Source organism: Hetaerina americana, unplaced genomic scaffold, assembly GCF_022747635.1.
Source record: "Hetaerina americana unplaced genomic scaffold, ioHetAmer1.1.p SCAF_10, whole genome shotgun sequence".
Taxonomy (NCBI): Eukaryota; Metazoa; Arthropoda; class Insecta; order Odonata; family Calopterygidae; genus Hetaerina; species Hetaerina americana.
In genome coordinates this window covers 18,618,185-18,641,527 of record NW_027286070.1, presented here as the reverse complement: position 1 = coordinate 18,641,527, position 23,343 = coordinate 18,618,185, and the positions used below count along the sequence as shown (strand labels likewise).

Here is a 23,343-nt window from a genome sequence, read left to right as displayed (position 1 = left end):
TTAAGCAGGCAAGGTAGGGGGAAGAAAAGGATAGGTGCTTTGGACAGAACGAAGGGAGGGAAAATATATGCAGAATTGAAAAACTTTCAACTGCAGTTGGGGTATCAGTGTGTCTTCTGTTAGACAAGCCTGAGAAATGTAGCAATATTCCATCTATGTTCATCTAAAACATATCTTAAACAACAGAATAACAATATAAACCCATGTATTGTAAGAGAGTGAGCTGAAGATGTGTCATAATAAATCTCAGGTTCTATGGATAAAAATCATTAATTTGATTTTACTAAGTTTTTATTATTATCTCCATAAAATTCAGTAGTGTGAATTTTGAGTTTAACTAAAGAATCTTAATATATTGCTGGTACTTTTGGTTGTTTTTCAGATGATTATCGAATATTCTGTGGAGACTTGGGCAATGATGTCACAGATGAAGTGCTGACAAGAGCTTTCAGCAAGTACCAGTCATTTTTGAAAGCAAAGGTTGTCAGGGACAAGCGTACAAACAAAACTAAGGGATTTGGATTTGTCAGTTTTAAGGATCCACAAGATTTTATTAAAGCAATGAAAGAGATGAACGGTAAGTGAAAGTTTTAATACTCCATTGCATGCTTGTTAATTGGATGACTAGTAGAAACTTCAATGTAGCCAAAAGAAAGTTTTGTTCCTCCATTAGCTTATTCAGGTAAAAATTTAATTTCCCCCATGCGAATTATTACTTAATATCATGAATTTTTTTTGTTTAAATTTTGTTATATTGCTCTAGGATTTGATTAGCTTTATAATTGAAATCGTGAACTGAATTTATTTCTCTTTTAGAATTATTTAATTACAGTTTTAATTATTTTCACACAAATTAAAACTCTTTTCAGCAATGATTATATTTTTGAAAACTCTTGCAGTGTAGGTAATTATTTTGTTCAATGCAAGATTTTTTGACCAAATTAATGCCTTTGTGATGATCTTTTAATTCTTGTAAATTTCATCAATTTTTGATTATAATGGAAAAATTTTTGCATCAATGAATTAAGCACCAGGGAAAAATGCTGTTCCTCTCACCAATGGTGGTAGACCTCCCGTTGATGTGATTTTCTTGCTCAAATTATTGTATTTTTTAATTATCTGAGTCGAATGCAACCCAATACTGACGTTACAAGTAATTGATAGTTAAAAATCTTTTTAAGGTTTAAAAAGTTAAAATGATTCTTTATATTTGTTTGGCATGGCTATATTGAAATACTGGTTGTCCCTGGATGAATGACAACCCGACCTAAAAGCATTTTGTTTTTGTTGAATGAGTTCCCTTGACTCAGGGTAATTTATAATTACGTATCTATTTGCATTAATAATTCTGGAACTGTTTTCTTTCTCACTTCATCTTCATGCCAGTTTCTCTATGTGGTCAGTTGTTTATACAAAGCATCCATATTGATTGTATCTATTGCAAATCAGAGTACAATATATGTACACCATTTTCGTAGACTGCCAAAAACCTAGTTTTATAGGGTAGATTTTCTTTAATTGATCAATTATGCCTTTCTTTTATACCTTAATATTTATTTCTTTTGAATCAACATATACTGTTATGATCATGCATTTATTACCTCATGTGGATCATTACAGTAGTTTTATCTAAATCATTACTATCATGTGTACATGGTGTTCTTCAAGGTCACCAGTTACTTACAAAGTCGATGTAGAGTATTCTTAGAAATATATTTCATCCATAAACTGGTAGGTGAAATGAGGCTTTGCATCATTTGAGTTCACTCCTTTCCTTCAGTTGTATACTCTCATGAAAGCTTTGGTATGATTAATTTTCATGGGATTTGTGGAATCTGGTTGAAAAATATAACCGTTTTCTAGTCCTGAAATTCAGCTGATGATTAATGTGATGCCAATAGCCCTTACTGTCTACTCTTCATATTATGTACTCTCCCGGATTTATTCTGCTACATTTTTTCTCAAGTAATCAGATTGGAGTTTTATAATATGAATTTTTTTTTGCATTCATATTTTACATTACCCATTGCATCAGCAATATTTCATGATAAGCTTAAGAATAAGTGGGTTAGGATACCTTTGGCAGCCTTTGGTAACGATCCACTAATTTTAGTTAATCATTAGCAGCTTAATGGATGCCTCATTATGTATTAATGGGCACCTAGGCTGTTTAGCTAGTATTCATCATTATTTGGTTTTCTTCATGAGCTGGATATGAAATTACATTTATTCCTACCAGTTATAAGTAATAATCTTTTATAGTAAAGACAAGTCATATCCCCTTTCTTCTATATTGCCCTTTGGAGTTCTTTTGAGTATTTCTTATAATTAGTTAAAACAGTTGGTGCAGTATTTATATTTTTCCTATTTCAGTGTCTCAAAAACTTCAGATGTTGTTCATGACCATTGTTTATTCCATTTAATGATAGAGCTTAGTCAGGCAGAGAGGTTGGGGTTGGTCTAGGTAATTCCCTTGGCTATTGGTGATTTCTCTGGGGAAAAGATAACTAAGATTTTATAAGAGAGACTTGTATGGAATTTGAAGAACCTTTCTCCAAATTTTGCGAGTGGTATTGGTTATTATTTTTTGCTCATTTAATGATGGATGTATTCCATCCAAGTCTATTCCATTATTGTGGTATAATATTCAACTTTCCAAATTCTAGAGAAATTATTGCTGTTTTTGTGTATGCATCTCATAGATGTATTTTATTTTTCTTCAGAAAATTGGTTAGTAATAATGCCATAATTATACTGTAGGAAACTTGACCTTTAATTTTTTCAATTAGCCATACGCTAACAAAATCTTTTCAATCAGCCATATGCTAGCAAAATTGTCTGGAAATTGATCTAACTGCTGAAAATATAGCTTCTTTCTTTCAACTGTTAGACATTATAATCAGATACCTCAAACAAATCTTTTTAATTATGTTGACAGTGCAAAAATAAGTTAAGTGCATTGGAAGTAATAAATAAATGGTAATAATGAAATGGCTGTGATATGCTAGCTACAAATTTGGGGGAACAACTTTCGATTACCATAAGTGGCAGAAATACCTTCAGCAAGCTGCCTGAAAAATTTTAACTGGTTTTAGTGACTAAATTTTCATTGAGAGAGAAGAGGCTGTAGAAAATACAGACTTATTTTTAGTAGTGCAAGATAATCATTACAGATCAGTCTCAAGTAATTAGTTTTCCATTTCCTTGTCAATTTATTGCTGGATCCCTTTTATTTTTGTTTTTCCATTTACCAGGTTAAAAACAAATTTGGGAAATTTTTATTCAAAATAATGCTCTTGGAATGCTCTTCTGCTCATAATATGTATGCAGTTATTATTATAAATTTTGTTTCAAATATTAAGTGCTGGATTACATTAGAAAAATAATAGTGAACAGCTAAACTGCAGGTAATGTAAAAACATGATGTAGTGCAAGAAAATACAGAATACCTTAGTCAGGAAATTTATTTTTTTTTCATTGTAAATATGATGGAGTATAACTTGCATGTTAATGCAAAAGTTCGTGTCTTCTACATTGACTGCAATCACGCAGACTCATTTATATTGTTAAAAACTGATTCACTTTCTCTCTATGGCAATGGCTGTTTGTGTCGTGAAAGTGATTCATTAGAGGATTGCAAAATTGTGGGCATTAAATGAAGGAATGTCCATTACATGATACTAGAACTCTTTCCTCATTTAGATTAATTTTACAGTTTTGGAACATTGAATTACAGTATACATTGGTATATGGACTTCAACATGTATTCAGGAATCACCAAAGATTCCACTATATACACTACTTCCCCAAGGGGCCCCAGCCGTATGATACAAATAAATGTGGTAGGGTTGAGTACTGCTTTCTGGTGGTCACCACAGGTCCAGCATGTGAAACCCACTGCCCATTGTCAGGTGACCTTTGTGCTGCAGCCTGGGCATTACCTGTCCTCAGTCCATTAACTCCTAAATTACTCTTTGACCTGATCATCTGCTTGTTATGATGGTAGAGAACGCTGAAAGGGAGGCCAGCACTGGTCCACTTTTGAAAGCCATTGATCCGTCCCCTCTTAGCCAGTGGTGCGAATACTTCTGTGTTGTCTACATCATGCCTTGGCAAACAACGTACATCCTTGTTCTTGCTCCCTGTACACCCATTTCGTCCTTGAGAGGATAATCTTGAAATGAACAAGACCAAGGGCTGTGTTAAAAAGATAGGCACTTTGTATTCACCCCTCGGTTCATGGGAATCCTCCATGTCCCTCCAGTACCCTTTGTAGCTCTCCTTCATTTCCAGTTCATCTTTGTTTTCCTTTGGGGAGATGCCGTAAAAGTAACTCTCCTCGTTTTCTGATGGTATGAGTTCATTGGTCTCCTGACTATCATCCCATACTGTGAGGGTTTCATCATTTGGGATACCTTGATCAGTGGTTTCGATTTCTGCTAGAGGCAGGAAGCAAGGTGTCGATAGGCAAGGTTGTGATGCTGAGTGGACACCATGAGCCATCAGAAGGAGCTGAAGTATTAACATGCTCAGCTCTTGATAGTGATGACTCAGGAGTTTCATTCTCTGAGGGAATTTATCTGAAACGAGTGAAAGAGAATATGCAAAAGATTTGAATTAGTTTTGATTATTTGTAAGATTTTTCATTAACCATTATTCTAAACTATGTACTATGTCATCGATGGATTTTTTAAGTGGAAAAATATATGATCACTCGAAGGGACTATCACTAACTAACAAACCGTTGGTCAGGGGTCTGAAACAAGGGTTTGGTCCACATAATAAATCAAGCTAAGCTAGGCATTCAGATGCCACCCTTTATGGTTTTGGATTTATTGAATATGTCTGCCTTTCAATGCAACAATTTCACCCGCAGTTTCTTAGTAATATGTCCGCCTTTATTGGAAAATTGGCTAAATACTTCTAAAAGTGAGAAACGTGAAGTACAAATGATGGCGAGACCAGTTCATTTTTAGGTTAGAATCGCCCATTGTGATTGCAAGGGTTGACAAAAAATTAAGCGGTGGCAGGGTTTGCTGATATCAGAAACATGAGGAAAAGTATTATTTACAGAGTAACTAAGTTGACGAATATTTAATCAAATGCCCAGCACTTGGTAATGCGTGTAATATTACCCTCACCGTTATGAAATTATAATACAATTATCTCTAGTTTTTAAATGGTATAATATCTATATTCCCTCAAGAATAACTTTGTAAATGTAACCTTTTTAACCTAGATAATAGATCAATAGGCAATATAAACATATTTGGCAAAGTTACATTTACAAGATTTTATATTAAATACATATATCATTTGAAATTGCTTGTATCATTTATTAAATCGCATACAAGTTATTGTATTCAGTTACTAATTTTCTTAACCCCTCAGCCTGGTTCTCAGTCACAGTCGGACATTATCAGCGTATCGACGTACGCCATACGCCCCGTGGCCCCACTCCGCTCCATCAGTTTGGAATTTTTCTTTGCAGCGCCATCGAATATTTTTAATATCTATGGTTGCCCTAGGCCTTTCAGATTATGATTCTTCGTAATCCATCTATTTCAGCTACTTGAAAAGACTCTCTAAAAGGAAGATAAATCTATCAAGTCTAGTTTTGAGATAAGCGAGTTCTTTGCATATATTTTATTTCCTCAGGTTCTGTTCGTCTTTATTTCTTGATATGATCTCCCTATCTAATTTCTCTGGAACCATTCTTGTATCATTCTTTCTTTTTGTTTCGTAAAAACTGTTGCGAGGGCAAAACGCCTAATAACCGTCAATAGTCGTAGTTGTTAGATTTCTTTCTTGAGAAAGAGAAGTAAAAAAGCCTTGTATATAAACCCCGTAATGGTTCCAAGAGGGATAAGCTGTTTTTGAGTGAAGATAATATATTGAATTTATGTGAACTCTGGATGTAGAAAGAGAATTGATAATTAGTGCAAGTTCAAGGGAGGAAGTTTGGCCGAGGGTCACTTCGTCGGAAAGATACGGCCGACCGGGAAGAAGTCCAGGCCTTAAATAGGACGTCAAGTGTGCTCCGAACGAGGTAAAAGGAGGGATACAGTGTACTGGTGCTCCGACTGCAGTGCAGGCCTATATTTAGAGGATTATTGCAAATTATGTCACACAAAACTGAACTGTTAGAACTGAGGTTCATTAACTTAAAGGCGAATAAAGAAGTGAAAATATAACATTAGTAAAATTTTTATTGAATAGAATAAGCAATTTAACGTAAGGTAATTTTTTTTTAATTTTAGAATAAATATGTAAAAAATATAAATTATTTTCAACAATGCTGCAATAGGGAGAGGTCTTAGAAAAATTGAATACCGCGAGTCGGGCCCAAGCATTGAAATACCTATACCGGCTTGAGGGATTGAAGAAAGAGGAAATATAGGCTGGCAGTTTAGGAAGGAAAATCTGGGGAAAAGACCATGAAAATAGAGAAAAGTCAGGAAGTAGAATCTATTCAAAATGTGGCTGCCCTGTTTGATGGCAATGCTTAAATAAGCATGGTACAACTGGGGTAAATATAGTCCTACGAACTCTTCCATGACATCTGAATGATACCTCGGAATATTGCCTAAAGGGAACTAGAAAGTGGCTTTGTAAACTATTTTTTTAAATTGAGGTAGTCAGGCTTTTGTGTTAGGTTTTAGATGGACATATAGTAGGCTGTACCATGATTTTTTTTCTTTGACTCCCCTAAGGAAACACAACCTGACACTTAAAATTGTAATAAAATCCCCGTATTCAATTTCGTAAACTTCCGCCCTCTATTTCGTCCCACATTCCTCTACTTTTTCCGCCCACTTCCTCAATTGAGTTACATTCTCTCCTCTATCAGTCTTCCACATTGCATTGGCAATAAAAAGTTACTTCCAGTGAAATTGATGGCCGTTGACAATGCCCATATTTTATCTAATTTCAGTCATGGCTTGACTGAAGATGAGAGAAGTTGGCAATCTGCAATTGCAACTTTGGTGGCGAAGAGAAATCCCCACGTATGGTTAAAATAGATTTAAAAACTCTGAGAGATTAGTGTAGTTAGATGTTTCCATGTTGGTAAACAGTGAATTTTGGATTTGCATTTTCAAGGCATCAGATTGTGCAACCAGGTGTTCTCGTAGATCTCCCACTGAATTCCGGAGAAGCAGATATCTTGTGAACTCCATCATCCCCCATCGGTCAGTAACCCATCAGCCTTGGGGATAGAGGCAACGGACCCTCTCCTTGCCATTGAGAAACCATAAAAACTTCGTCACTCCACTGATGTTTCTTCTTTGAATGTTCCCTCAAGTAATTGCATCCCATGTTCTTCCCTTCTTTCCTGATTTTAATGATTTTCATTTAAATTGCCCCGGGTCATTTATGCCGGGCAAAAGTACCATAAAAACTTGCAGATATTTTTTTAAACCAGTGGGTCAACTCTGATCGATTAGGTGATGGGAACAAGAGTGAGGCCAAAGCACAATCCTTGCCATACTGTACCAGAAATGTCGTGAAGAGCTAATAAAATATGTTGACCTGAAATAAATCATGTAAGCAGTGATATTACTTCTGACCAAAGTCAATTTTTAGGACCTGGCGACGATTGCGATTACCTGTCAATAGTAACAGCAGCTGTGAGGCACTTGTAACTGTAGTCAATTTTCAAAACTGTTGGGCAGTTTTTATGAATAATTTTGAGACACGGGATTATTTGTATTCCTGTAGTTTTGGTTTTCAATCAACTGACAGTTTTTCTCCGTCGGTATGTGAAAAATGTATATTATTAGGACTTATAAATGCTTTTTCCTTTGAAATTGAAATGTTAACTGTGGGTTAACTTGCTATTATTTGAAAATATTTAGTGCGCCAATTACTTAAAGCTGATTCCGTAGGGAGTTACGTAGTATAGCTTTCCTATATCGTTTTAACGTTTTGATAATAATGTTTAGTGTAATTTCAGATTATTCAATTTTCATCGAATACCTCAGTGTGTGCCACCTGATTCGAAGCGTTCTAATTGTATCAGAGAAGTTAATTTTAATCTTAGAGAAGTTTGTGTTTCTCTTGAGCGTAAAGCTCACACCCTTGCCCCGAGTCTCGATGTTGGTTTAAAAAGGTTATCTCTCATTTTCCCGAACCTTTTCCCGTTTCCCAGAAACGACTGTACGGCGGTGAATAAAAACGGGGAATAAGAGCGAAGACCCTAGTGAGAGAGCTTGAGAATGCGGTAGACTCATTAGAGGAAATTGATCGAATCGTTCCTTTTTTCGTCGGGAGAAATATTCTGGCGAGATTTTCCTATTTCCGAATCACTTCCTATGGTTTCCCGGGGCGTGAAGATCATTTACGTAAATTTGTACCTCCTCCGATTGTATCCGGCAGTTTCGTCTACGTATTCGGCGGAATTGACTTCACTGGACGGGCAAGTTTTGCGCAACTCCCAAGACCAGTCGCTCGTTGCGGGGGTGACTCAAGGCAGTATTACTTCCCTCCCAGGACATTTCTGCCGTTCCGTCGTCATTCGGAGGACTTAATCAAGAAGCGAGGCGATCGATGCAGTAATAGGGATTGCCTGTGACGTGCAGGGGTGAATTTAGGTGCAGTGTATTCGTCTTAACTGGTTTTGTGTAAATGGCGTGTTCGAAAAAGGCTTAACGAACCTAGGGGACACAACTTATCTCGATGGGAAGACAAATGAATAATATAGTGTCGTTTTAAGTTCATCATTTTCCGTTCTTTGTGTTCTTGTTAACGTGAATTATTCTATTATGATCAATATCCTCATATTTTAATCATTGTATCTTATGAATGAAATAATTTTCCATTCTGAAGTTCTTTGCCATACAAAGTTGTGTGAGATATTTCGCGGGAATGATAAAGCAACAGAAAGGGCGCGGAGTTAGTCAGATGGGAAAATAAAATGCATCGACGGTGCATGCAATTTCACCATAGAAGGCAGTGGTTTGCCTTTTCTTTTCCAATGTATGCCATTATTGTTTTACTTTCGGTCTATTGTGGCGTCAAGTATTCGTTGTAGAAACAGCTGCTCCCGACTTGGTCTTAAATTACATTAGTGTAAATGGTGAGTAAATCTTTTAAATTAGAGTAGGTAATTGAAATTTTTCCGAAAATATCATCGTGGTGAGGGCATTGATTCATCAAATAACCAGAAATCCTGCTTATTTGGCTAATGTGATAAAATACGTTTTTGACAAACCAGTTAAAAAAGTCTCTTGTGGAAGTTCGTACTCTTTTCGTTGCCTTCTCACTCGTTGAAGTACTTGTGTGAAAGAGTCTACCTACTAATTGCCGTAAACTTCTCAATGCATAATTCTTCCTCGAACATGTGAGTTGTATTTTGTCTTGTCTGTAATATTCCTTATGTTTTCCACGAGTCATGGAAAGATCTTTGTGGTGATGCATCTGTAAATTAATAAAATGATAATTTAATCCTCTCTTTCGCTTTTTTTGACGCTGCTTTTATAAAAAAAATGCGAGTGATCCTTTAAATTTGACGCAAACGAAATCTGTTAAACTGCTCTAGTGCCGAGAAACTCTGTGGTGCTCGTTTTAAGATTAATTTTATTTTTCAACTCTTCTTTTTATTTTTAAGGTGTTTATTGCTTCCTTGGAGTTGTTTCAGTGTGGCCAATATGATTCATTCATAGAGAATTCCTGGAAGGTTCACTGCCATGACTGATTTGTACTACTAAAGATTGAATTGGTGTTCCAGTGCGACTGTTGCATGTCGCTGCGAATAGAAGTCCTATTTCGATTGCCTTGGACGTCGCAGCGGAGCGCTAAGAAATTTCACTTTGGCGAAACACATTTGGAATTTCTCATTATCGGCGATTTACAGCCAAGTCGTTTTTTCTCGGAGTCATAGTTACCGGCAACGCAGTTTGAAAGTGCTTATGGGAACCTTGGTAAATCTCATCCTTTCGGTTCGCTTAAATTACACGTTGGAAGTTTATTTTTACCCGACCAGTTTAATGCAGCGACGTTTCGCGAAGGAATAAGGCCGTCTATATCGGAAAACGGCCCTCGGAAAGAAAACGTTAAGGTTAAAAATTGGACCTCCCGATGATTTGCATCGGCAAGCCGGGAAATGAACTTGAACAGGTAGCTAATGCATGTATTTATGAAAAGCCCTTACCCTCCCGTTAAGATATTGCCTGGGTTTTGATCCGGGGCGAATCGGGGCTACGGCCGCAGTCAAATAATTAAAGGGATGCCCAGCGTCTTCAGAATTCGAAGTACCCTCGGATACTCGTAGTATATGGTATCATGCTACAGGCTTCGGCGGAAAAGATATTTCTCCGCCTTATTTCGCGCGCAACTTACCCCTGCGTGAGATTTATTTCCTGGCGGTTCCCCCATTTCCAATCCTCCCCGCGGCGGACGTACGTGAGCGAGGGGCATGCGTCAGTATTCCCCCGTTCACTTTCCCTCTGAATCAGCACCGAGTACCCTAAAAGCTTTTATTCGATTCCATTTCTATCTTCCCTCTCACGCATTCGTTCTCCCGTCGGTGAGAATTCACTTTCAAGTCAATGGGCAGCCTTGGGGAACCGCTTTACATCCCCTGACTTAGCCGATACTCCTAACCATGGAATTGCCCAGATAGAGCTGCGACCTGAGTTGATCCGTGATTGTCGATTAAAGAAGAGGGAAAATCCTTAAATACCCATGATGCCTTTTGCCTGGAATTCGGGGAAGGTCGTCGGTCGCCTTCATCTCCAATCAGATCTCCTTCATCTATCAATCAGCCTCATCGGGTTCAGTTGTCACCCTGGGGAGACCTCAGACAATATTAGCGAAACATGGGTCGTATGAACGGCCATTTGATTTTCAGCGAGCGCTTGGCGTAGCTTATAACTCCCCTCTTTCCTTTTAGTGCCCACCGAAGAATTGAAACGAACCCGGTGAGGAGAGGTTTTAATGCGTTCGCTTTGCTAACGTTCGCCGTTTTCTATTAAAGCAATGGCAAGTCGAAATTGTTGGGCTTCAACCTTGTCAGACCAGGTAATTTTACTTATTTGCCAAAGAAGGCGATCTGTGCGCTAAATTTTGAGTTTGCGTTGGTACTCTTTGCGAGCCATTTCCTTAACATGCAAGGGGTGAGCGTTCCTGATGGCATCGCTCGAGTGAACGTTCTCAAGCATGCATTTTTGATCTAATCACATTACCTTCTCTACCAAACGTAGTAATAGGGAATGCCATTGATTTTGTCATATTAAACATTTTTTGGGCTCGAAAATTTCATGAAGTTATTGGAGATTAGTGAGAAGCAAATGAAACCAATTTAGCCGTCTTAAGCCCTAGTGTTTTTTAATGCATCAAATTTCGGTGCTGTCTCGTGAGTATTACTTTTTGAATGCTGAGGTGCCGGTGTATTTAATCATTTGGTGTGTACAGTACTTCGTGAACACAAATTTACGAAAAAGAGAAAGCACGTGTAAATTAAAAAAAATAATGAATTTATTTTATGCAAAAAATATTTACACCGCACGTAATTGAGTTACAGGTATCTTTGCGACCTATTTTTATATACAACATTGGATTGTTGAAAATTACAGGTTGTATTCCGGTTTATTAGTACCCGTGGAAGTTAGTCCTTGTAAACCTGTGCTTGTGCATTGAAGAATGATATCATAATACGCTAAATCCTTAGAAAAATATTTTTATGATATGGGCTCGAGTTCTAAGGGTACTCAATCTTTTTTCTCGGAATATGGAGCAGTTATAACGATGTGGTTGAGCTTAAATTATGCGGTTACTCTCATTATCAATACAAGAAAGATTGTTTAGCTGCACAATTTTCCTACGTGTGTATTTACAGTGACAGTCGTTTTCAATACAGACTTTACATGGCATCGTTTGCTTTACCAGAAGAGCTTGATGTTCCGTTTCCTTCCTTCAATTGAGTGAGTTATGCGGTGATTGTATTATGCATGTGAAAATGTGCGTTCGTGGGTGCGACAGTCCAAACAAGGCTGAACGTTTTGTGACAGGGTCCCACACAGAAGCGTTCTCGTGAGCCATGGAATCATGGCGTGGAAGTTTTTGAAAAATATGTGCTTCTAGGGAGGCGATAGTATTGAGAAGTAACAGAAGTTTCGACTTCCTGTATTTTGTATTTTTTAGTGTCCAGAAAGCCTGCAGGGTGTGTGGCAAGGAGTGAACATGCACCAGACTAATTTTGAGCCGAATATTTTTACCCCTGCCGCGATCGGGTAAGGCTATTCTAAAAATATCAGAAAAACATTGACGAATGTTTCTAGTTAATGTTGGTCAGAAAAAATAAGAATGGTTTTCAGTTTGAACGCATCTTGCATGGGTTGTCTCCTACTGCAACGTAGGTTATTGTATTTATACTTTTAAGTTTTCGGTGCGTCATAACTTTCAGTCATCGAAGCATAAGGTAACCAATATTGCCAAGTAAGAATAGGCTTGGGGATGACAGTATCCTTTAACCCCAAACAAATCCCTTTTTCTAGGTTCTGCTAGCTTCCTAGGATGCTGGCACCGTCCATAAATCATTTCCGTTTTACGGAACATTCACCCATTTATTACCGATTTCAAAACGCCCATTTCCTCTCCGTGTATCTCCTACAACCGCTATTCATAATTTCCCCACGCAAACTCCCTCTCGTCTCAATCCCTATTTATCGCATCGTATTTCATTCATGTTATATTGAATTCGGTACCATTGAAAATTTTGCATTTAAATTACTATTGCACTATATTTTTTTCTACTTACTCTGAGCTGCTGACATTCTTCGGATGCCTGGGAGTAGATGTGTGATGGCCTTAAGTTTAGGCGTCGCAAATTCGAGAATAAAATTTTCTTGCGCGCGCTAGGCTATAAAATCATCACATTTACATTGACTCAAGCGCAACTCTCTTTCAATGGAAGTGCCACCCACGCAAGCTTTCATTTTCTTTTTCGAAACTCGACTGTCTACCCCTCGTGCGGAATATCAACATTGCTGGCTTCCGTGACGTCAGAAGACTCGGATTTTGGTTGACAAACGTTTGAGTGGCAATTTTATTTTATCCTGCCAGCTACATGCCCGAGAGGCAGAAATTTGGACCACCCAAAGGAAGCCAGAATATATACGTGTGGAAATATAGCGGAAATGCGCAGGGTTCGGTATAGACCAAAGATATAGTGAAAATTGCTCACTTTAAAATACCTCTCACTCTTTAAAATCGTATGTAATTACTGTGGTTGGGAAAGAGAATCATCCCTTAACGTTTTCGTCGTTAATTAATCGACCTGAAGGTGAAAGAAGATAGTTTTTTGAACTCTGATAGATTGGTATGGGATGGTATGTAACCTTAGACTGACAATGAGAAGGTATTTTTGTTCAATGCATAATAATAATTCCAGCAGTATATTTTTTAATGATAAAAAGAGCTTGTATATCACGTTTTGTTTCAAATAAGATAAAAAATATAGACTATACTTTCCATTCGGTCGTTCAATTATGAGCCGCGGCTAACTATTTCTTGTGATAATGGTGGAGGTTCATCGGGGAGACAGAGAATTTACGTACCCTTCTTATAGAGTTAGTCGTCGATGGGCGGACGTAATTCGAGGTTTGGTTGATGTGACTTGCCGAGAAATCGAAAATAAAATCAGAATAATGTCATCTAATCACCGCTTGGTTCTCGCGAGTCGGCGAAAAGAGAAGGGATCGATTCATTTGAAGTCGTTAAAGCTGGAGGAATGACTTGATTTGAGTAGTACTGAGAATCCGTCCTTGTTCTTGATAATGTGAGAAATTTGAGTCGCAGTCCCATGCCTGAAACGTGAAATATTCGGAAGTCGCTCGGAAAACATCTCACATTTCCCGCCTCTGAACTTCCCCGAGTTTTAAACGCGGAGTATTGATATTTCTTCTGGGTTCGGAATTCCGAACCATCATTTTTTTCCGTGGAGTCGCTTGCAAATACGTCATTTCCAAAGTCCGAAAAATTAGGTCGGCATAAGATTTTTATCCCGTGTGATATTGAATCTCAGCTCCTGAAATTTTTTTAATGGGAATTTTAGAGAGTAAGCCATGTAGGTTTTGGGATCCAAATCCTATTTCTGAAGTCCGGTGCATTATACGCCAATTGGCTCACCATCTGTGTAGCTTCCCAACTCTCATCCGACGCTTTCTTTCAAATAAGACGGAAATTGCAGTCATAGATGATGCGAAATGTTGATATGTCATGATCCTCCGTTCGATAGTATGCCTAATTTCGTAACTGTTTACTAATTTACATTATACGTGGTAACTAATATGTATAGTTTATTTCATAAGAGCTTTATAGCAGGCATTCATACTGGCCCACCTAGAATTACTGAAAGGTAAAAACGTTCATTATTTTAGCGTTCTTATTCTAAGAAGCACTTAAACTGCGACAGTATTACGTTACTCTAATAGGCTGTAGTACCTATTATCCATTGAAAGCCAATAGAGCGAATGTTTTTACCCATCCTCGATTCTCGTTGTGCCAGTGATTATCTACAAACTGTTGGCAATGATAGTACCAATGTATCACGTAATTTTTCTTATAACATTTCTTGTTTCTGGCAAAGAAGTGGGTACCTGATAATATGATACGTAAAAGAATATTCGAGAATTTGAGAAATAAATTCACTTGCTTTGGGGTAATTGGCTCATAATTTTTAAAAATTAAACAATTCGCGCCCAGAAATAAAGTTTTGGTAATCATTTTGAAATTAAGGTTAGCTTCTAAATAACGATGGTTTAATTGTAATCATTCGCTTTTTAATTAATAAATTTGGTGGATTGGGTGCGTCGAAAAAATGAGAAATGGTTTTTTATCTCGGGAAAAAACCCCACTGAATAACGTGAAAACATGAAAAGTAAGCTGCTCAAGCCGGTCTATGAATAACGCCGTATGACGTTAATTCGCTAGCTAACCCTGGAGGCACTGATTGGAATCCTTAATATGTTTTACTTGAGGGGTAAAACTCGTTGTTGTTCTTACATGATCATTCCTCAGAGCGACAGAATTAACCTTTTTCCACTCCTTGAAATCACATTAAAGTTTCTGTTGTAGCGAAAAAGCAACAGCATCTATATTTTTATAAATAAGCCTTTGTATTCTTATGATTATTTAATTTGAAAATTGAGACGCCACGTCCTGGTGTCCTCTTGGTACAATTAAAGAGACTCTAGAGTGATGGGCGCTCAAGTAGATAATATGAAACAAAGTCGCAGCTGAACCCATGACATTACAATGTAAAAAGTCATTGGAGCGCACAATCGGCTTGATAATACATTGCTGAAAAATCGGAACTTCAAAATAGTTCGAACCTTTTTTGCTTTTCTACTATCGCGGGGTCGATCAGTGATATCTGTAACGCAGTTGTTCATTTATGCCTCACTCACCTTCTCTCCCTGACTAAATTAAACCAAGTTAGACACGCCACACCAATTATGTACCAATAGGAAAATCTCTAATTTTTTCGAATTAATTTTATTTCATATCTTTGCATATGTTTGTTACAAATATCATGACAGAGTGTTTTTCTAGTGAAACTTTATTTCCCTCTAATGAAGGGTGTACATTTAGTGAAAAATGTGAAATTTATCCCTCGACGTTGATGACTTATTGTATGCGTTGGACTCGTACAGCTAGCGATTTCACTGTCCGATAGTGTACTAAACATCTTGCTTACAAGTGTTCTCACTAATCTTGCTATCTTCCGCTGAAAGATATCATCAGAAATATACTGAGGTTTTCTCGATATTAAATTAGAAAACTTTTTGTATAGCCTCGTAGACTTCGAAAGCAAATGGAAATCACTTGTATTGGGCAAAAACACCATGGAAAAACAAATGCTTTGATTTGTTTACGCAACGTATTATCCTTGCGAAATTTTAGAACGATAATCAAACGTAGAAATGATACGTAAAATAAGGAACTTACTCATTGTAGGGAAAGGCACGCACTAGGGAACGGCTGAGTTGCATTGTTTACTCTTTGAGTACTAGTATCGTATTAGCACTTATGAATCCGCAGGTAATGAGTTCTAATTCCTACCGCGGTTAAGTAAACCTATGTATAACGTTTAGTGTATCCAACGTAAATAAATACGAAAATGATTCATTTTCAAGTAACCAATAGAAAGACATCATTAGGATTAAATAAAGTTACATTCAAATATGACTACATAAATAAGTGTAATAATATTAGAAAGAACTGCCTACTGTTCCTCGGAATTTTTTTCACAGAAATGCTTAGGAAAAGTAAAACGAATAAGAGTAAAATTATAAGAGTTTCCTTCTAGTATTAGGGATATATAAAACTACCGCGAAGTGAAGTTGTAAAACTATGAAGTTCATATGGTGTACTTGTTTTTCCCACCCCCGGACATTTGGCTGTTATGCACTGCTGCATTTCACTCTTGCATGCTAAACCGCGGGCACTGGAGTACGACATTCAAATTGAAAATCACTTAAGATTACTCTGTTAATCACCCTCCATTTCGCTTTGCGGGAAATGAAACACGTTTCGCCAGCCCACTTGCCACCCCAAGAGGGTTATATCATTAATTGGCGAGCACTAAGACAAGTGGATATCTCCCATCTCTTGATCCAGTGGGAGCGTTGTTCAACCTCTCACATATTTTCTTCGCATTTTTCCTTCCGTACGTGCCGGGCATTGGACCCGTGAAATATCGTTCGGTTATTGACCTGCCAGGGCCACAGCGTACCGAATCAAACTCAGTAATGAAAGAGTCGGCGTGGTGGCCCGAGTAAAGTGACGATCGTTCTAGTACTTGTCACGAGGTCGGAAACTCGAGGGCGATCTCATTCTCGCGAAAAATCTTTGAACCTAAAATTGATAGAAGCCCTAGGAAAGGTATGCAGCCATCCTAGGCAATAGAGGGACAGAAAATGTCTCTTCTTCCATTCAATTCTTGCTTTTAGGTGTTTAATCTGGTTAGCGTTTTAGAAGTGTTTAGGGAAGAATCATTTTTTTGCCAAAAGCATTTGGCACCGACCATAAATGAGAAATATTAGTGAAAGAATTTTATTTATTTTGTGTTAGTTTTCTCGTCCCTTCACAAATTCGACGAACTTAATTGACCCCAACGGTGGCGATCGGATCGTGTCTTATAAGTGTCGATGAGGACTGGTCGGGCTGAAAGTTTGAGAGAAGTAAAGTCTAGTTTAGTTTACTCTATTTAATTTTTATTGGATTTCTTAAACCCTCCTCCCAGACATACAGTCACACGCGCTGGTGTGGCAGATCAAACCACCTGGATTAAAATAAACAAAGAAGCTGACCCGTTAAAGTGAGAAATACGTGTACATACTTCCTTTTCCCTCTCCGATTTCGTGGTCTTAATTAAAAAAAAAGTTTGTGGTCGTAATTAACCAACGGTGTGTTTGTCTGGGTAACATTTATGTGAACACTGACTCGATTACGGGCGTCGTTTGCTCGTCTTTCATCTTTAGTGTAACTTCTTAAAGTAAATTACCAATTACCCTCCCCCCCCCCTTCCACGTTGGCACGTTAAGTGGATGGCGCTTTCATTTCCCCCCTGCCGTATGCCTTGATGGCGTCCTGTGGCGTCTTATATACTCTTAATAACGCCTCCGTGAAGCTGTTCTAAGCTCCTTGAATGTTGGGGAAAAAATACAATCATCGTGACTATCATCCCATTTAGGTAATTAATGAAATAAAATTATCCGAGTCGGATGCCATGACTTCGTTGAGGTTCTTGGAATCCGTAAGGAAAATTTTAATGTTAATTAAAATACATGAAAAGAGATTTTTTTAATAATTGATAATAAAAAAGTACGCGAAAATGTATGAAATTAATTTTTGGAGAACTTCAAAGTTCCATTTCTTAATGAACAAATGAAAATGAAAATTAAGTGTCGATATGTTGTAAATACAATAATGATTATGATAATACTAGATATTTTAAGTCATGAAAAGATAGATTTAAGATGTAAATTATCCCACGAACGATAAGGGATCAAATTAGTGTTTTCCAAACGCGCTAGGGGGTAAAATATTCGGGTCAATTTTTTTATTTTTTAGTAATAGCGGTGGCTTGCAGGATATTAAAAGAATACTAATAAAAATAAAAAAATGATGTAGGTAGCGTGTTTGTAGCATTTTCCGTCCCCCACTTGCGTTGAACCTCTAAAGGAGTCACGAGGGAATGAGGCGAGGAGCGATGACGCATAAACATCTACATAATACTCCGCAAGCCGCCATAAGGGTGTGTGGCGGGGGGTAGGGCCAGTACATGCTTCCTATACATGCTGCAAGCGGCGTCGGCGGAATTCCTCCCTTACCTATGACGGCGAGAGTCCTCAGGGGGTTACTGTCGCCGGCCACCCCCTGACCCATGCCCTCCTCCTCCGACTCCTTCCTCTCTCCCGAAGCGGGAATGGGATGGACGGATGGAGGCCGCCGGTGTGCGGAGGGGAAGTGGAGTAGGCTCCGGCCGGCCCTTCGCAGCCAGCGGCTCGGTCACTCCAGTCTCGCGTCTCCTTTCGGTTCCCGGGTGGCTTCGTCGGCGGTGCGTGAGCGCGTACGTGTGGCGCCTCGGGCGTCGCAGGCTTGAGTGCCCTGCCTCCTTTCCGAATCATTCGTGGGGGTGTCGTAGTGGCGGGGTGGGATGGCGCCGGAGGGAGTGGTAGAGATCGAGGGGGGTGGGACGGAGGGTGTGTGTGGTGTGGTGCGGGCTTCCTCCTCGTGGGGAAGTTTTCGTGTGCTGGAATATGGGTGTAGTGTGGGGGGATGGGGGAAAGGGAGAGGGTATTCTCTCTTGTTTTTTTTCATTCCCTTGGAATCAAGTGGGTGTCGGATGTTTGTCAACTTTCTGCTTCTCTCTCTCTCTGCCCCCCGCTGAAGAAGTAGGCGTTCGCTCTATTATCTGCCCAAACCCACGATCCCCACTTCCCCATCGAGATGCACGGTGGATCGCGTATATGCTTCAGTCACGCCAATTGTTTCATCCAGAGCTACATAGCTCTCGTGGGCGCGTTCCCGCGCGTAGCTCGGTGTTCCGCGATATACGAGGGTCATCCGGAAAGTAGTACCCGTTCGTGAAATAAAGACACAAAAGTAAATATTAACAAACATAAAAAATTTTATTTGAAAGAGGATACTTTAAACTACTTCTCAACATAATCTCCAAGCAAATTAAGGCATTTGTCATAACGTGTGACAAGTTTCTGTATTCCTGCTGCATAGTCCTTCGCCGCTAGCTCATTGAGATACGCGAGGGACCCATCTTGCACAAATTTTTGCATAATGCAGATGGTGTTTAAAAATTTCATGAACAATTGTTCGAGAAACATTGGGAAAATGCTCACAGATGTCATCAATTGTGACGCGCCGATCGTTCCTCACGAATTCGTCAACTGAGCTCACCAGTTGGTCTGTAATGACAGACGGTCTCTCCGAACGCTCATCGTCGTGTGTGTTCCCCCTCCCCATGTTGAAGTTGCGACACCACCGCCGAACAGACGACTCGTCCATTACATTGTCTCCATACACCTCCTTTAATTGGCGATGAATATCACATGGGCGAACGTTTCTTGCATTGAGGAATTTAATCACTGCCCTCACTTCACAACTGGCGGCGTTCTCAATTTTTTTAAACATTGTAAACAATCACAGAAACAACACAGGCAATGCTAGCGTCACGCAACTTGGCTCAGAGAAGGCAGACAAGCCACTGAAGCTATCTGACCTCGTCCAGCGGCTACTCGCGTCGTCAGCACTTCATGCGGCACGAACGGGTACTACTTTCCGGATGACCCTCGTACAAAGAGTCTGAGGCAAGGTGGTTCATTCCTTAATGCTTGGAAAAAATACTTTCAAACTCTGTGTTGAGTGAACACATTTTCTTCGTATGACTGTCTACGGGGAAGGGAAAGGATCGTGTTCTAAAAATTTATGAGCCACGTACCAAGTTTCTGAATGTTCATTATGCACACGGTAATAAGTTTTTGTCATAGTTTTAAGCCTTGTCAGTATGTGATATATAGGAAAATAATCAGATTTACAATTAATTATAAGCGGTGATACAGTTATGTTTTTGAACTGTTTACGGCGCATGTAAGTAATACTTATCCCCTGCCCAGGCAAAGAGGGTAAGTGTCAGGGGTAATTAATTGAATTTTTTCCCGAGTTCAAAGGACGTCGTTTTCAAGTGTAAATTGGTTATTACCCCCCTCAAATAATATGTCGATAGTCAATCTAGTTGAAAATGTTCTCGTTTTCATAGAATTTTGTCTACTTCTATCGGATTTCAATGAAATAGTTGTCAACTTGCCCTGTATTTGTCGATTGAAAATATCTGTGGACTATATCCTCACACAACCGGTTGTGTGAGGCCATTAGTGACGTTGAATACCCAAATTTTTAGGTAATTTGAATGGGCCGGCAGGATAACATTAGGGTTTTATGTCCTCCGATGACAAAGTTCAGGCCGTATCGTAATTCTTCCCTGCCCGAATGTAGTTAGTCGCATGAAAAGGCACTAATCCATACTCCGAATGGAATATTCCTTTTCACCCCGTCAAAATGGGTTTTTAATTTTAGTTTGCGAAATTGATCTTAAGTTTATCCAATGTCGGCATAAGTAAACGTGAAAAAAACATGAGTTTTTAATTTTCGTTATATATTTAATTTTCGATCTCTCTGCGGAAGATGGGAAACGAATTCGTTGAAGAATTCCTTTCAGGACAGTTGAGATTAAAGAGATGCGGTTGCTTTTCGAAGAGAAAATTAATTAGCTATAAAAGTTAATAAATCTTTTTAAACATTAATGGCTTCATCTACGATTAATTGTGGTTCCTTTTGCCACGCAGCATTTATTTCACGCGCAAAAGATCATCCTTCTCAATCATAAGACCAGATTCGCATCCCCTGAACTCAAAGAGCTAACTCGTTGTAAGTCAACCGAGGCGGTGGGAAGTGGAAACGAAAATGAAAGTCGTCCTTTTTATGAGATATTCTGTTGCTTTCTAATGTTTTACAATAGCTTGGGAAAATTTCAGTTTCGTCGATAAATTCAAACCGGCTATTGAAAAGTTACGAGTTATTGAAATACATGGGTGGTCTGAAAAGTATCCGACCTAACAAAGATAAAAGACATTTTCTGAAATTTTTGAGGTCGGATATATAAACCCGTATATATATACGGGTTGAAGATATCGAATCACCGCTTCGTTTGTCTTCTTCTTCGTTTACAATACATTTGTAATGTTACAGTACTTGTACCTAGGAGCGATCTTGGTTGTATATTTGAAAAATATGGCTACAATGCGGTCCCATTTAACTGACAAAAACTGATCAGAAGTAGATTTACTGGGGTCAAATATGCAATTCCAAAGACCCCGAGTTTAAGTTACTAGAAATCTTATGGCTCTATTGTCTCGTTATAACTGCAAATTGCATGTAACTTGCATTAATTTATTCTCAGATACGACTTTGATTCCAGCTTTTATCCCTCCGGGTCCATGGGTTAGAAAGTTCTGATGAGGGATCATTTTTAAGTGCGTCTTAATGGCATGCAAATGAACAAAATGTTCGTGAGCCCGTGAGGTTATTGAGATTTCAACTCTCTCATCTCCTTTAACCATTCCTGCGTTTACACAGCTCCACGAGCTTCCACCAACTCAAAAACTTACTTGGCTCCTACTGCTCCTTGTTGGTGTTTCAATTGTTCAATGTCAACTAGTGTATATTATTGCTTTAAAGTTATTATTTAATTTAATTATAAATGATGTAATGAAATAATATGTATCATTATTTGATGAAATTAATTTCCGTTGACTTCAGCTAGATCGAAACTTAACTGTGCTACTTTCGAAACAGAAGCGGGAGTTCATACGATTTCTTTATGCGGAAATATGCATGTCTCTGTTTGCTAAGATCCTTTGAAGGTAATTCTGCTGAATTCCTCAGATAGATCATTTAGTTTTCACTGCATAACATACGTCATTTCGCTATTGATAGAAATTTCGCCTCCTTGCTGTTCTTCTCTTCACTTCAGTTACCATTACTTTGCTCTGCCTGGACTAGTTAATGCACATTAATAATGCAAGCTGTGCTCATTTGTTAAATTCCCATCGCTCTAGTTGATTTTGCGTGTTAATTAGACCAGCATGCAGTGCCAAGGTTAACTCTTACTTGTTTTTAAGTGCCCATGAAATAATGGTTTTGTTTCCAACCTGTCATTTTAGCATAAAAATCTGCACAAACCGCTGTTGTGGGTGTCGCTGCACGAGTCAACTTCGTTGTATTCCTGCTTAATTTTTTTGCCATTGTTAAAGCTACTTTGTAATGGAATTTGCTTTGTCAAAGGTTGCAAATGTATCGCTTTCCAGTCACGGAGGCAGGATAATGTGTAGTTCTTCATTGTCAACTGTTTTTACCCATAAATGAAAATTCATGAAGCAGCAGGAAGGCATAAACGCATATTCTCCCCCCACGAAGCAAATGCCTTTACCTCATGAATTTTTATTTCTCTTGTTTTGAATTTTATTTAAATTTAGATGGCTGCCTGATGTCTTTTTCAAATGAAAAGTTTGTATGTCACCTTGTAATTCGTCCCTGTTGTTGGTACAAGGTTTAGAATGAGTGGGTTTTTAATTCGTTTTTGAGGAAGTGGATACAAATGGAATCGGAGCGAGTTTTCGAATGCTGTTTTATTGAAGTTTTAATGCCATCCCTGGGTAGATAGTATGTTTTTCTTGAAGGTATTGAAGGTAGTTGTAAATATTGTGTATATAATGTAAGCTCTGACCTAAGATTTCCTCTATAAAATCTGATAGTCCCATATTTATTCACGCATGTGATTATCTTATGAAATCTTTTTATTTTTGAGCGCTAATTTTATTTTAATAATTTTTGGGTGGTAAAGCAGGAAAAATGGAGAAGACTTTAAATTCTCTTGATAATACTCGAAATTTCTATATGATGTGAATTATTTTGTCAAAATATGATTAAAAAATGAGGAGATGGTGCGATTTAATCATCTAACTGCTGAACCAATTCACAAAACTTAAGGTATGCGGTCGCGAAATTAATAGGTGGTGGGGAACATAATTTAAATACGGGCGTGACATCTCAATACAGTGGCCATGACTGAGGGGATCAACATGTGCGTTATGAGAAGAAAAATCAGTCTTTCGGGTCAGAAAGGTCGGCTTGAAATCGATTTTTTTCAGAAATACCATGTTAATGTGAGTGAAAGCGACAGAGCTCAAAAGATCATCTCCTGCAATAATTTCTCGGATTCTCATAGGATTCTTCCATTCATGTCCCCGCTCATTACGTCACCTA

The 23,343-nt window shown here is 38.3% G+C and overlaps 1 protein-coding gene across 1 annotated transcript in view; it reads left to right on the top strand.

Moving 5' to 3' along the window:
- Positions 1 to 23,343, top strand: part of LOC139698285 (RNA-binding protein 42) — a 47,327-nt gene that overhangs the window by 8,432 nt on the left and 15,552 nt on the right. The window contains exon 5 of the mRNA XM_071597170.1: positions 383 to 577. Coding sequence (XP_071453271.1) covers positions 383 to 577 — 195 coding nt within the window. The remainder of the gene's footprint in view (positions 1 to 382; positions 578 to 23,343) is intronic.